This window comes from Cebus imitator, unplaced genomic scaffold (assembly GCF_001604975.1).
Source record: "Cebus imitator isolate Cc_AM_T3 unplaced genomic scaffold, Cebus_imitator-1.0 Scaffold170, whole genome shotgun sequence".
Lineage (NCBI taxonomy): Eukaryota > Metazoa > Chordata > Mammalia > Primates > Cebidae > Cebus > Cebus imitator.
Window position 1 is genome coordinate 1,506,257 of NW_016107485.1, and position 14,257 is coordinate 1,520,513.

Here is a 14,257-nt window from a genome sequence, read left to right on the forward strand (position 1 = left end):
AAAAAAAAAAAAAAAAAATTTTTAAAACTTAGCCAAGCATAGCGGTGCACACCTATAGTCCCAGCTGAGGTGGGAAGATTATTTCAGTGCAGGAGTTCAAGGTTGCCATGAGCCATAATTGGGATGCTCCACTCTAGCCTGGACAACAGAGTGAGAGTCCCAGCTCTTTGTTTTTTTGTTTTGTTTTGTTTGTTTTTTGAGATGGAGTATTGCTCTGTCGCCAGGCTGGAGTGCAGTGGCGCGATCTCAGCTCACTGCAACTTCTGCCTCCTGGGTTCAAGTGATTCTCCTGCCTCAGCCTTCTGAGTAGCTGGGATTATAGGTGCACACCACCGGACCCACCTAATTTTTGTATTTTCAGTAGAATGGGGTTTTATCATGTTGGCCCAGATGGTCTTGATCTTCCGACCTCAGGTGATCTGCCCACCTTGGCCTCCCAAAGTGCTGGGATTACAAGGATTACAGGTGTGAGCCACTGCATCTGGCCAAGACTCCCAACGCTTAAAAAAAAAGATGTGGGGTTCAGTGGCTCATGACTATAATCCCAAGGTAGGCGGATCACCTGAGGTTAGGAGTTCGAGACCAGCCTAGCCAACATGGTGAAACTCCATTCTCTACTAAAAATACAAAAGTTAGCCAGGTGTGGTCGTGCCTGCCTATAATCCCAGCTACTCTGTAGGCAGAGGCAGGAGAATAACTTGAACCTAGGAGGCAGAGGTTGCAGTGAGCTGAGATCATATCACTGCACTCTATCCCTGGCAACAGAGTGAGACTCTGTCTCCAAAAACAAACCAGCAAACAAATAAACAAAACCTGATGGGATGGATGTAAAGTTAAGCAAGCTTATCTGGATTTCCCATCACAGGGTCTTTGTATTCACTTATTTGATAATAATAATTCAGAAGATGCAATCTCAGCTGAACAAGCAGTAATTCAGTTTCAGAACATTTCTCTCTCCAACAAGGTGCATTTCTCCCTCTGGCACTCATTGTATGAATCTGAACTCTTTCCCTCTCACTTACAGGTCTCTTCTATGTATTTCCCAGGTCGGCTGGCATAGTCATCTTAGAATAGCCCCCAAATGTGGAATTTCTGTTCTCAGGAGTCATCATTTCCAGTATGAAATTCACTGAGTGACAGAAAACGAAGACTAAAGATCAAAGATTGCTAGATTAATTTGCCTAAAACCAATTCACCTAAAGCCAATTAGTCTAAAATAAATATTTATCAAATCTGCAGCATTTCAAAAGGATTTAGCAGATTCACCCTTTTACTTTTTATTACTGTTGTCTGTATAACCTTTAATTGTAAGTCAACTGAATATGCCTCATGCCTATTTAAGATATACTGGCATTTTAATAGTAGGAATGTAGAAGTTAGACCAAAGCATCGAAATCACATTGAACTCCATTACATTTTTCAAGGCATTTAATTTGTAAAGGAATATTGGATTAAGAAACAAAAAAAAATGATACACAAAATGTCTGCACCAATTATATTTATTGCTAGAAACTTTAAACTTTTCAAAAAAGTTTTTGAAAAGTAGATAACATAGAAAAAGACATCCATAAAGGTAAGAAGCAATCTCATCATTCACAAAGTGCTGCAAATTTGATAAATTTATGTTGCTGCTAATAACTTGGAAGTACTCTTGGATGAGTAGATATAAATCCTTGAAATACCCAAAGCATGACAAAAAATAGTAGGACACCTAAATGGATACAAACACACCAAAATAGGAATTGAGCTTTTGGTAAATTAGTCATTAAGTCATTCACTTTAAGCAAACAAGTTTTCAGTAAATTGGTTTTAAGAGATCTAGCTTTAGGTGAACTAATTTCAGGCAAACTGACTAGTACCAAACCAGTGTTTTGCTCCCTCCAGTTCCCCCCAACTCTAGTTTTGGGATTGTGATGGACACAAGCTGGGGCCACTCTGAGAGGTGGCAGGTGAGCTACTACTAGGAAACTAAGTATAAGAGTGACCTGAGAAGAGAGTAAGAGTGTGAGTGTGTGTGTGTGTGTGTGTGTGCATGAACACACCCATTACCTCCCCCAGCCAAGGAGAAGAGCAACCAAGTACAAGCACTCACCTAGCCTCCCCAGACCCACGTGAGTCCCTGAGAAACAAGGAATACAGGCAGCAAGCCCACTCAGAGCTGGTCCCCATTCTCAGCAGATAGATGAGGAGCTCTCCTAGTCCTTAGAAGAAGGCCAAGAAATAACTCGTTAATGAGGTTCAGAGTTTCTACCTCTTTACCCAGATACAGGTGCTTATGGTGGTAAGTACCTGGAAGACACCCTATCTGACACCATGTGTCACAAAAAAGTGAGGAGCTTAAATTTGGTTGCCTAGCAGGACCTCACCACCCTAGAATTGCCACCTCTCAGAGGGGTCCCACACTGCATCAACCACAACCCCAAAACTCTGGGGTTTGGGGGGCTGAAGGGAGCAATACAGTTTGATTTGTTTCTAGTCAGTTTCATTGAAACTAGTTGATTTAAAGCTAGGTCCTCTACTCTTGGAATCTGGGACCAGAACATTGCATGATTCATAAACAATCACATACTAGGCCAGACACAGTGGCTGACACCTGTAATCCCAGCACTTTGGAAGGCCAAGGTGGGAGGATCGCTTGAGCCCAGGAATTCAAGACTAGCCCTGGCAACATGGTGAGATCCCATCTCTAAAACAAACAAACAAACAATATATATATATATATATATATATATATATACTGAAGATACAGAATCAGATGTTGAGAAAGTACTGGAACCCTCCTGTGTGTACCTAAGTTCAGGCTGCACACATGGAAAAAAGGCCAGTCACCCCCACCCTGGTAAATATAAAGTTTCTCCTCCACAATCCATTTGGAATGTCATGATCTTTGGGTCTCTGGCCTTGGGGTCCTCCCCAGAGGACTCTTCTGCCAGGCCTGTAGAGTGCATTATTTGCCTTGGCTGGCCTCAGAGGGGCCCACTGGCCAGAGCAGTTTGTCAGCGGTGGTGACGGCAGCAGCAGTGACTGAAGCTCAGATATAGTTGGCAGGGGGCTGTCGGGCATTGAGCCGCTGCATGTGGCAGCCATGGCAGAGCAAGTGCCCATCCAGAGGGAAACAGCAGCAGCCTTCCTCATCACTCAGCTGCATCCGGCAGTCCTAGGGAAGAAGGTACCTAATTCACCTCAGCCCAGGCGCCTTGGACACTGAGGGCATCTTAGGAGTCTGCCCTGCTCAACACCTGACTCCTAGTAACTGGAAGAAATGATTAGGGAGGGAAGGTCGGAAGGGATGGAAGAGCAATCTGAGAAAATATTGATACCTCAGCTGGACACCAGGTGTCGCTGCTGCAGCAGAAATATTGACACAAGCCTGTCTTTACAGCAGTTTAACCAGAGACCCTAGCCTTAGAAAGTCCTGGCTCTGGGAGAGTAAGATTCAGATTCAGAAAGGACTAAGCAACTGGGACCAGAGAGAGTGGCTGGAGGACAAGAAAGAGACTGAAGATAGGTCACGGTACCTCTCTGGTTTCCCATGCCCTCCACCTCTTCCCAAGATATCTGGTTGTTGTAGGACTTGACTCCTCCCCTCTCCCCAATTCCACTTCCCCTCCAGCACTTCTGAACCCCAACACTCACCTCACAGTGGTAGCACTCAAAGTGATAATCCCGGTCCATGGATATCACCCTCACGATGTCCTCACAGCCCTGAAACATGCAGATTCCCATGGGGATGAGAGCAGCATGTTGCCTCACCTCTACCCTTCCCCCATATACAGCCCCTCCCACCCCATGGGATCACACAAATGTCCTAGAGCCTCTCTGCAATCACCTGTAGCTTTAAGATGCCTCTGCAAGGGGCGGGCGGGGTTAAAAAAAAAAAAAAATGCCTCTGCAAATCCCACCAGAACTCTCCTCATCTCTTTCACTGGGCTGCCCCCATCTGTGCAAGAGTACTGGCCTTACCTAAGTCTTCCAGTTGTGGGGGAAGCAAAGGGAAGGGAAAGGGACAGGAGGCATAAATAAAGTAGGCTAGGCTGGGAACAAGGGGATCCAACAATATATGGTCCTCACCGGCTTTGGCTTCTCTCCATAGGCACATCCTGTACACACAGCTTAAATCATTTCCAACCCCCTCCTGCCAGTATTGAGGATTCTTCCCACCTTTTTCCAGCCCCTACATCTACAGTCTGGAGACCTCAACCTCAGAGAAAGTCTCCTCCTCTGGACTGAGACAGACGATATGGAGCCTGGGCCCAATTTGGCTTTCAGACATGTCCAGGCCCGGATGTTAGGGTCAGGGTGGTGACCCCAAGAGGCAGAGTCACACGGGAATCTTCAGAGTACATTCCTCGGCACTATCACTTCCGGCGGGAGGCTGGGCAGCACGTCCCTATTCCCTCCCCAGAGACAGTGGCACTGGCTGTCCTGAAGGAGAACCCAGACAAACTGACCTCAGAGGGGAGGATGGGTTGGCCACAGGCTGCACACTTAGGAGCATAATTTCTGAAAGAGAGAGGGCAGAGATGAGCTCAGGTTGGGGGAGCCCTGGACCCAGTTCCACACTGCATCCCAAGGGGTGGACTCACTTGTGGTAGTCGGTGACACAGTACACTTGGTTGGAGAAGTCCACTGTGAAGGGGATGCCATCCAGGCACTTGTTGCAAACAATGCATCGGAAACAGCCTGGGTGATAGGACTTCCCCATTGCCTGTAGGATCTGGCTCATGGGGTAGCAAGAGAATCAGTCTCCCTCCAGTCCCAGCTCTCCAGCTGCCCACTGTGCTCCTTACTATCCCATTAACCTCACCAAACCCCTGTTATCCTCCTAGAACAATGCTATGTAATGTGGGGGAAGTAAGAAGTTTTAAAATGGAGGCAGAAACCCTGAAAAATGCCTGAGAGAACATTCAGTCCAGTAGTTTTTAACCCTGGCTGCCTATCAGGATCACCTAGGGAGCTTTTAAAAAACATCAATGCTTTGGCCCTTCTCCAGACCTATTATCACAATCTCTGGTGATGGGATCCAAACACTGTATTTTTTTTTAGTTCTTCCCAGCTGATATGCTAGGCTACCATGACTGAGAATCGCTGATTTAATCCAATCTCTCTTTTTCTGCAGAAAAGAAAACTAAGTCTCAAGTGATTCTAACCAGTAGCAGAAAGGGGATGAAGACTCAGGACCCCAGGCCAGGCACAGTGGCTGATACCTGTAATCTAGCACTCTGGGAGGCTGAAACAGGAGGATCACTTGAGGCCAGGAATTCGAGATCAGCTTGGCCAACGTGGCAAAACTCCATCTCTACTAAATATGCAAAAATTAACCAGGCATGGTGGCGCGTGCCTGTAGTCCTAGCTACTCGGGAAGCTGAGGAACTAGAATCGCTTGAACCTGGGAGGTGGAAGTTGCAGTGAGTTGAGATCATGCCACTGTGTCGGAGTGAGATGCTGTCTCAAAAAAAAAAAAAAAGATGCAAGACCCCACACTCCTAGCTCAGGCTGGAAGGCCTGGCTGTGCCTGCAGTGTTAGGGAGGGGCCAGGTCACAGAAGCCTGGGACGACAAGCTTTGGAGCCCAGACTTGATCCCAAAGGCAGAGGGAAGCCACTGTAAACAGTTGCTCTGGGGAGGAATGGGATGAAAGGCTTCTTCCCTCAACCTTCTCTCAGTACCCATTTAGTCCCTGATTCTACTTCTCAGCTGCAGGCACTTTACTTACCTTCTCCAAAATCAAGTGACCACAGACACAGCATTTCTCAGCTGCCTCCTGAAACCCTGAAAACTAAAGTAAAAGACAAGACAAAGGGAGGCTGTTATCAAACTGAGGATGATGGGTGGAACTCCAATAGGCCACCAAGAAGGGGGTCAGGATGGAAACCAATTCCAGGTCCAGGTGACCCTTACTCACCAGATAATCTTCCTCACAGTACACAGAACCATTGACACTGTAGAAAGCCTTGCAACGCAAAGTTCGTCCTAGAAACAGCAGAGAAGGGGCTGGAACCTATCCCATAGCCCAGGTGCAAGACTTCTCCCACTCTGGAGTCCCTGCTCCCCAATGCTGCATAATATTTTTCAACCTGGACTTTGTGCTTGTCCTCCTTACTGCTGTCTATCCTTCTTCCCCACACAAAAATTCCATCTGATGCAATTCCAATTTGCTTTGGCTTCATTCCAGCCAACTTCCCCTCTCCTCTCCTCTGCTTGTGGCTCCTCCAGATCCTGCCTCCTCAACAGTTTCCTAGGGCCCTCCCCTAACAACCCTCCCCTAAACAAACTGCCTTCCTCTCCAGTGCATAGGAAGCCACCTGGGAGAAGCCAACCACATGCTGAAATACATGATAAAGGAGCTCTTAATAAGGTGCCATATGATTTGCATAGAGAGAATCACATTGTTACAGGCCTTGCCCTCTGGGATCCTTCAACCTAGAAGCCTCTTTGTCTATATCCTGCTCTCAGAGCCCTATCTCCTTCCATGGACAGACTCCACGGAGGTGAGGACTGGAGTTACTGCAGGAGGACAAAGTGCTTGGTTTGGAAGCAAAGCAGGTCCCCTTTCCTGTTTGTATGAGGCTGCTTCCCTAAGCTTGGAGGGACCCAGAATCTCTGGGGTAAGGGGCAACACAGGATCTTCTTCTAGCAGACAAGGCAGGACCATTCCCCATGTGACCAACACCCAGGAACTGCTCCCAGGTGTCTAAATTGTCAGGGATGGGGGAGGAGTGAGAACAGGTGGAGCATGAGCAATTTTCCCACCTTTGCCTTCTTCCCATTAAAATCCCCACCTCCAGCTGTGTCCAGTGGGTTAGGAAAGCTGACTTAGATGCTCATGAGACACAGGGGAGGAAAGACAGGGAAAGAGATATAGTTAGAAGAGGCCCTATAAACAGAAGGATAGACAGAGATGAGCCTAAAAACCAGGCAGAAACTGGGGGAGTGAGAAAAGCTGAGTGCTGGAGTCGGACAGGCAGATAGGAGATTAAAGGTTTAGCAAAGGAATCAGAATGGGTAAGCAGTGGGGAGGAGGTAATGAGGGAGGTGAGGGGGGGCAGTTAAGGCCGCTGGGAGCATCCCCCCTTCCCAAGTGGGCCTCCTGAGCTAACAGTGGCAGGCATTCCTGGAGCGTGATGTCATTAGCTTGGCATGGCCTGGTGGCCTGCACTCTAGTGAGGTGGCTGAACTCTGACCAGCCAAGAGAAAACCCCCCTCTCCGCCCCCGACAGCTTCCCACTCCCCCAGCCTGCCCCCGCCCTCCCTACATTCCAGTCTTTCACGGTCGCCCCAGGCAACTTGGCTGCCCAAGACCAAGCCCCACCAAGAAGCTGGAGGGCCAGGCGAGTCCAGGATGGGCAAGCAGGGAGGCACGAGGGAGAAACAGAGGTGAGGAAGGAAGGAGGGACTCTAGAAAGGAGACCCACCATGGGGCAGAGAGAGCCAGGTAGAGCGTAGACAGGGAAGCAAGAGAGAAAGAGCAGCTGCAGACCTCTAGATACTTGGTGGGGATCCAACAGCTGCTCTGTGAGCAAATGAAGAGGCACAAGCTCTCCCCCGTTACCCATAGCACTTGTAAGTGTGTATGTAGGCAGGGGAGGGGGGTGCTTGAGTGTTGGGGCTACACTCACCACAAGAGCAGCAGACAAAGCACTGGGTGTGGTAGAGGCTGTCCAGGGCCTGGCAGGCATTGCTCTGCCCATAGATGCCTTTGTTGCACTTGATACAGGTGCCTGATAAGAGAAAAGAGTGTCACACTGTACTCCCCTAGATCAAAACCAGGGATTCCCAAGCTTTCCTCACTATTCTTTCCTGATATGCCAGGGGTCACAATTTCCCTTTGATGGGCCCCCTTCTGAGAAGAGAAGATAACAGGTAATGGAATACAGCAAGATCTTGGCTGAGCAGATCCATTTTTGTTTAATTACTCAACAGATACAGCACCACTACCTGAGGAAACCTGGAGAAAGTCGAAGATATGGTCCCTGGCATTTAAATGCTTAGTTTCTATTGGGGAGACAAGACCACACAGGCAAGGTATGATCTCTGCTGCAGTGTGTGGGACGAATGGTCAGAAATGCGGGTCCACAGCAGACTTGAAAAAACTTTCTAAAGAAAGAAGGCTAGGCCCAAAAAGCCTCTCTGGGACTTCAGTTTTTCCCATCAGTCAGACAAGCTGCTGTTCAGTTACAGAATGATTTCTCTCTGCTGCAGACTTCCAAGGATGGAGCAAAGGACCTGGCTCAGCAGCGGGCTCTGTGCAGAGGGGAACCATGTGAGCATGACTCCTGTGGGGAGGTGGCTACTGAGAATGCAGGGTGTGTTCCAGGAACCAGTGTTGCACAGGAAAAGGGGGAGAGTGGCAAAGCCCCTGATACCTCCCAGCCACCTTCTATCATGGGAGGAGCACAGAACTGAACTGCTTGCGCTTCCCCAAAATCCCCCGCTAAGATACTTATACCTGGCTCTGGCACTCGCCTTTCCTGGGTGTGTTCTTCCCTCCCTCCACTCCCCAATTCCAGGTCCATGAGTGAGGGCTAGGGCCTGTCTTTGGGGAGCAGATCCCAACGGGCCAGCCCCACCTCTCCCCCTCGGCAGGCTGCCACACTCCCTGCCTGTTGGGGCCCATCCCAGTCTTTGCCCAGGGGCTTGGGAGCCTGTGCAGCAGCTGCAGCAACTGATGGGCCCAGGCCTGTCCTGCTCCCACCCTCTGGCAGCTGGGCAAGGCTGAAGCCAAGGAAGAGGGCCCCTACTAGGGGCAGGAAAAGGAGGGTACAGTCAAGCTGGGGCTGGGGGACACAAGGGGTATGTTGGGGTTCTGTCAAAGGAGGCAACCTGACCCCCAGGGAGAAGGATCCTCCATCTCTGAATTCAAAATGTGGCTTCCTCATGGAAGTGAAGATATGCCCTAGATTGCCATGCCAGGGGGTCCTGTCAGAGCCATTCTTTGGGAAGCCTTGGACATTATGGGAAGACAAAACGAAGCTGCTGAGGCAATTCAGGTTCCCCTCCTCTAACCCAGCATATCTACACCTAGGTTCTTCCTGCCATTTTATTGCACTTTTTGAGTTCCTTTCTTCCTTTTGGCTCTAATGGTTCAGCCAAAAATACTTCTTTACTAGCCACCTCTCCTGGGCCTCAAAACGGCTAAATGGGGCCCAACATTCAGTCTTCCCTGATCAAAGTGGTTTAGCATCTTCTCCTCTGGACTTTCTTCTCAGGGTGGATTTGGAGGTGGGGAAGAGAATGGGGGTGGAGGTTGGGGGTAGAACTATGCAGCGCCCTTGTAGCCTGTAGCTCTGCTACCTCTGAACCTCCTACCCAACCATCCCTTCTGGCCGTGTTCCTCTCCCTATTCACTTTTCTAGCCACAGAGTTCTACAGCATGGGGTCCAGGAGTGGGGGCATGGGTGGTGAGAAGAGACGCTTGGAAAAGTGAAAGAGGCCCACAGCCCTTAGGGGGTAAGCCTGCCACTTTTTCTAATCACAATCAGATTAGAAGTTTTTTTTGTGTGTAGTACTGCCTGTGAATTTTGGCTAAAAGATCTTTCAAGACCCTAATGTTCTTCATAGCTAAGACATATACTCAATCAACACTTCATGAACAGAGTAGGGGAGGGAGACAGCGACCTGGTTTTCTTAACAGTAGCAGGAAGTAAAGCGCTACTTCCAGCCTGAATTCTGAGAGGTTATGGCCAGAATTCGAGGCCAGGTTATTTCTGGCAGTAACACAGGATCGTTATCCATCCAGAGGTAATGGTGTCCCAGTAGTCATGGCTTTTGCCATGACTTCGGAGGATAGGGGAAATAGAGGCTGGTACTACTGGGTCTCTGATTAAATGCCCACACACGCACCTAGCCAACAGGACTGGGGAGGGACAGCAGTTGGGTCCCTGATTTCTGTTCCAGGGCACTCGCTCCATCCTGCCTCCCAGCCTCCATTTCCGCGACAGCCGCCACTACTCCGCGAGTGCAATGGAGCACCCCCCCATCCCCGAACCCCACCCCTCCGCCACACAGCTGCGGCCGCCCCGCCCGCGGGCACCTGGAGCGGCCGGGCAGGAGTCGGCACGCACGCGGCCAGCCTGCCCCGCCCCCCCACCCGCGCATTCTCTGAATTCCTGCGGGCGGAGCCTGGGCCTGGGTGGGGGCGCGGCGCGCACAAACCTCCAGGGGCACCGCAGTGAAGGGGGAAGAAAGATGGGGGGGGAATGCGCCCTCACTGCCCCACTTGGTCCCCTCCCTAAGAGGTCTCTTGCCGCAAAAAACCGAGGCTCCAGTGTTTGAGAAACGGACTCACGAGATTCCAGGAGGGTTGAATTTAGCAGAAATAAGGAGCCCTGGCTCATTTGAAACCCAGCAGGAAGGGGTCAGTGCTCTGGGGCCGCCCCCATCCCTCCCTCTACTTTCTTTTGTAGTCCCGTGTCTCCACCTTGGACCTGGGGAACCCCGGTACACCGGCACTTTGGGCCGTCGGGACAGAGGAGAACGCAATGTGATGACAGGTCCCTTCGTGTCCCTAACCACTTCTCCCACTCACCGAAGTAGTCCTCCCTGGTCTCCGGCTCCCGCATCCGGGCCCGGGCGGCCTCCGGAACGAAAGGACCTGGCGGCTCCTCGAGACCCGACGGCTCAATACTCGAGGGTTCCCCGCGGGCGCCGCCGGCTTCTCGTCCACCAGTGCCCACCGTCAGGCGAAGCAACGCTGTAAGCTCGTCCTGGTACCGGGCGCCTGCGGCGCAGTCCCCGTAGCCGGTCACAGAGTGTCGTCCGGGTTGCGCCCCTCGTCTCTCCAAGGGCCCCGCTGCTCCCACTCCAGCCCCGGCTAGAGCTCCAGGGCTGCCCAGAGCCGGGGGATACGAGTGGCGGCTTTCCTGGCAGCCGAACCCCGTGGGCCGCTGAGCGTACAATCGGTCCAGAGCGGCGTGGAGCTCCGGGTAGGCGGACGGGACTCCTCCGGGAGAATAGCCTGCTGGTGCTCCAACCACGGGTGGGCCAAAAAGGCACGGCCCCGCGGGCAAGGGGCTCCCGTGGCGCTGGTCGTAGCCCATGCTGATGCCGCTGGTGCGATTGCTGCAGGGCCGGCTCCCTCCAGCTCCGCCAGCCCCCGCCCCGTCCAGCAGCAGGCTGCCCCGGGGGCTGGACGGCTTGCTAGCGTCGCTGGCCGAGCTACTGGCAAAGCTGGAGCGGGGGCTTAAGGCCGGGGCCGCGGGCTCCAGCCGAAAATCGGGGGACAATGACTGAGGTAGAGGCAAGGCCCGGGTGGGTGGCGGCCCCCCAGGAAAGGAACCTTCGTAGCGCGGTGCCTCAAAGGAGCCGCGCTGATTTCGCTCAGCGTCCAGGGAACCTTGCTCCCGGGCCGGCTCCAACGACTCATCCCCAGGTCCCCCAGTAGCTCCTCGGGGCCCTGACTTCCTAGGTCCCCCCAACCCACTTAGGCGCCCCTTGCCCGGCCCGGGGGTGCCGTCGGACCCAGACCTGCTAGATTCGCCCTTTCTGCGGCCGAACTTCTCCAGCAGGCGACTGGCTTTCTCTCCTAACCGCTCCATGCCCTCGGGCCTGGGGCCTCTCGTCCCTTCCCCGCCCAGCACCCTGCAGCGTCTCTGCGGCCGATTCTCTTTCCGTGCAGCCGGACTCTGGATCCCCAGGGGGACAGGGGAGGCACAGGGGCTTAGCTGGCGGCCCGGATGCCCGGCGCCAGGAATCGCACAGCATCCCCCAGCGGGAGGGGCTGCGTCCCCCCACGCATCTGTGGGTGAGAGGGGCTGGCAGGGCCTCCGGCCGCGGCTGTCCGGTCCGCAGGTCTATCTGTTCACGCGTCGACTCGCCCAACTGCCCCACTCTCCCCGGCCCCCGCCCCCCTCACTCTCACGCTCGCCGCAAACCGAACTTGTGTCCCAAACTTTTGTCTGCCTGGCCGGATCTACTTTCCTGGGAGGGCGGAGCGCTGTGTGTGCGCGAGCGCCGGGGGTGTCTGCGCAGGGATCGTTGGTGTGTGCAGAAGGGGCGCTGGCGCTAACTGCCCTGGATGTGGAGGCCCGCGGACTGGACGTGAGAGGCGGGCAGGGGCAGTTGTGGCAGGTGCTCCTACAACACTCAAGAATTGGAACAGGAAAGAGTGTGGGGGGGAGGGGTCGGGGACTCTTTGTCTGCAGTTGGAATGCGCGGAGGGGCATGGTGGAACGTCGCGGTCCAGGACCGGACGATCGGAGGCATGTTCTGCGCTAGCACCGTGACTTTGTTCCCAGCCTGGGGACTGTGGGAGAGATGGAGAGAGACTGGCACAGAAATGGTGAGACAAGGAGAAAGCCATATAGAGGAAGACAGAAGAAGGCAGATGCATAAAGAGGTTCAGAGACGTGTACATAAAGACTGCCCTGAAAGACAACCACGAAGCCCACAGAGGTGGAAGACAGGTAGCGAAAGGAAGAGCTGGGGAGCAAAGGCGAGTGTGGACGATGCAGAGACCGAAGGGTGCGCAGACAAAGGAAAAGACATGCTTGTGGTGAAACCCTGTCTCTATGAAAAAACATATTTTATAAATTAAAAAAAAAAAAAAAGACAAGCTTGTCCAGAGAGAATGAGAGCCAAAGAGAGAAACTGCAATAAAAAACTTTTGTGGACTCAAAAAGTTTTGTGATGGAGAAATTTTGCGTTTGTAAAAGCAGTGAAAAGGAGTGAGGAAAATGGGACTAATTTCTACCTTGAGAAGGAGGGAAAGAGATCTAGTGCAGAAGCAGTGAAAACGGGTGAGGAAAAGGTTTAGGACTAATCTCTACCTAAGGGTAGGATAGTTAGAGGGATAGACAGACACCCCCTGGTGTTTGGAAATGAGATTTTTAGCAAACGTTTCAGATGACTATGGAGATCCAAGGCCTGGTTTTAGGGCTAGCGAACACCTTGCCCCGTTGGTTGGTCCACTGAAAACTGGTGATACAGAGTATTAACTTGAGAGAAGGCAAAGAAAGGCCATGTAGAGGAAATTGCAAGTGAAAATGATCAGGATGGAAAAAAGGCTAATAACTATTTTAGAAGGATCAAGAATAAGGTAAAGAAACCCTTGTTGAGGTGGCCGGGCGTGGTGGCTCACGCCTGTAATACCAGCACTGTGGGAGGCCGAGGTGGGCGGATCATGAGGTCAGGAGTTCAAGACCAGCCTGACCAACATAGTGAAACCCTGTCTCTACTAAAAATACAAAAATTAGCCAGGCGTAGGGGTACACGCCTGTAGTCCCAGCTACTTGAGAGGCTGAGGCAGAAGAATCGCCTGAACCCGGGAGGCGGAAGTTGCAGTGAGCCGAGATCCCGCCACGGCGCTAGAGCGAGACTCCGTCCCCACGCTCCCCCGCAAAAAAGAATCACTTACTTGAACTCGGGAGGCGGAGGTTGCAGTGAGCCGAAATCGGGACACTGCACTCCAGTCTGGGTGACAGAGTGAGATTTCGTCTAAAAATAAAAAACAAAACAAAAAAACCAGCCAACTAATTTTGCCCAGACTAGAACATCAGGGACAAGGGGCGGAATAAGTAGAATGGAGAAGGAAATGACTCCTTGGTATTTAGATATTAAATGAGTATGAAGATTATATGCAAACAAGTAATGCATATTATTTTCATCTCAACATTTTGAACACCTTTTATAATCTTAGAGTAGCCTTAGGGAATGTGGAAGGAGAGGAGGTTAATATCTTTTGGGAAATTAATTTGGCACAAACTATTTGGCTTCTTTGTCCTAGCTGCATTGTCTCCCTGACCTCATCTCTCCTGAGAATCAGCCTCTCTCTGTTTCCCTGGTCAAGACCATAGCTTTTCTAGGATCCTGAGGAGAGTTTCCTACCAGACTGGAAGCAGGGAGGACTCAAAGAACTAGTAACAGAGGGGAGCTATCAGATTGCATCTAGAACCTGATGTGAGTAACATCTTCAGAATTAACCGTAATGTTTTCCCTCCTTTCCTGTGTTCAGATGGGAAAGGAGAACCTAGATTCTTCCTTCCAATTAGATCCAAAATATCCACACGACTAGTAATATTTGGAAGCTTTGATCCTTTGGGGTGAGGATGGGAGAGTAAATCTTAAGAAACGTTGAGAAAAGCCGGGCGCGGTGGCTCACGCCTGTAATCCCAGCACTTTGGGAGGCCGAGGCAGGTGGATCACGAGGTCAAGAGATCGAGACCATCCTGGTCAACGTGGCGAAACCCCATCTCCACTAAAACTACAAAAAATTAGCTGGGCATGGTGGCGCGTGCCTGTAGTCCCAGCTACTCAGGAGG

The 14,257-nt window shown here is 51.5% G+C and overlaps 1 protein-coding gene and 1 long non-coding RNA gene across 2 annotated transcripts; one reads left to right on the forward strand and one right to left on the reverse strand.

The window, feature by feature from the left end:
- Positions 1 to 848: 848 nt before the first annotated feature.
- Positions 849 to 11,737, reverse strand: AJUBA (ajuba LIM protein). Its single transcript, XM_017544513.2, has 8 exons — positions 10,528 to 11,737; positions 7,619 to 7,720; positions 5,905 to 5,972; positions 5,716 to 5,778; positions 4,587 to 4,717; positions 4,452 to 4,503; positions 3,637 to 3,705; positions 849 to 3,157 (listed from the first exon to the last, which is right to left on the reverse strand). Exons 1-8 carry the CDS (start codon positions 11,534 to 11,536, stop codon positions 3,032 to 3,034), a joined length of 1,620 nt encoding a protein of 539 aa, XP_017400002.1. The 5' UTR covers positions 11,537 to 11,737; the 3' UTR covers positions 849 to 3,031.
- LOC119473617 lies at positions 6,303 to 9,715 on the forward strand. Its single transcript, XR_005202817.1, has 3 exons — positions 6,303 to 6,490; positions 7,923 to 8,024; positions 8,202 to 9,715. It is a non-coding gene; the product is annotated as an uncharacterized LOC119473617 (long non-coding RNA).
- Positions 11,738 to 14,257: the final 2,520 nt, after the last annotated feature.

Bases quoted from the DNA above. Each gene is read 5' to 3' on its own strand.
- AJUBA (XM_017544513.2), bottom strand. From the start codon at position 11,536: ATGGAGCGGTTAGGAGAGAAAGCCAGTCGCCTGCTGGAGAAGTTCGGC. The intron at 5,973-7,618 runs GTGAGTGTAGCC...TGCTGTTTCTAG, and splicing joins CTTTGTCTGCTGCTCTTGTG to GACGAACTTTGCGTTGCAAG. The intron at 5,779-5,904 runs GTGAGTAAGGGT...CTTTTACTTTAG, and splicing joins ACTGTGAGGAAGATTATCTG to TTTTCAGGGTTTCAGGAGGC.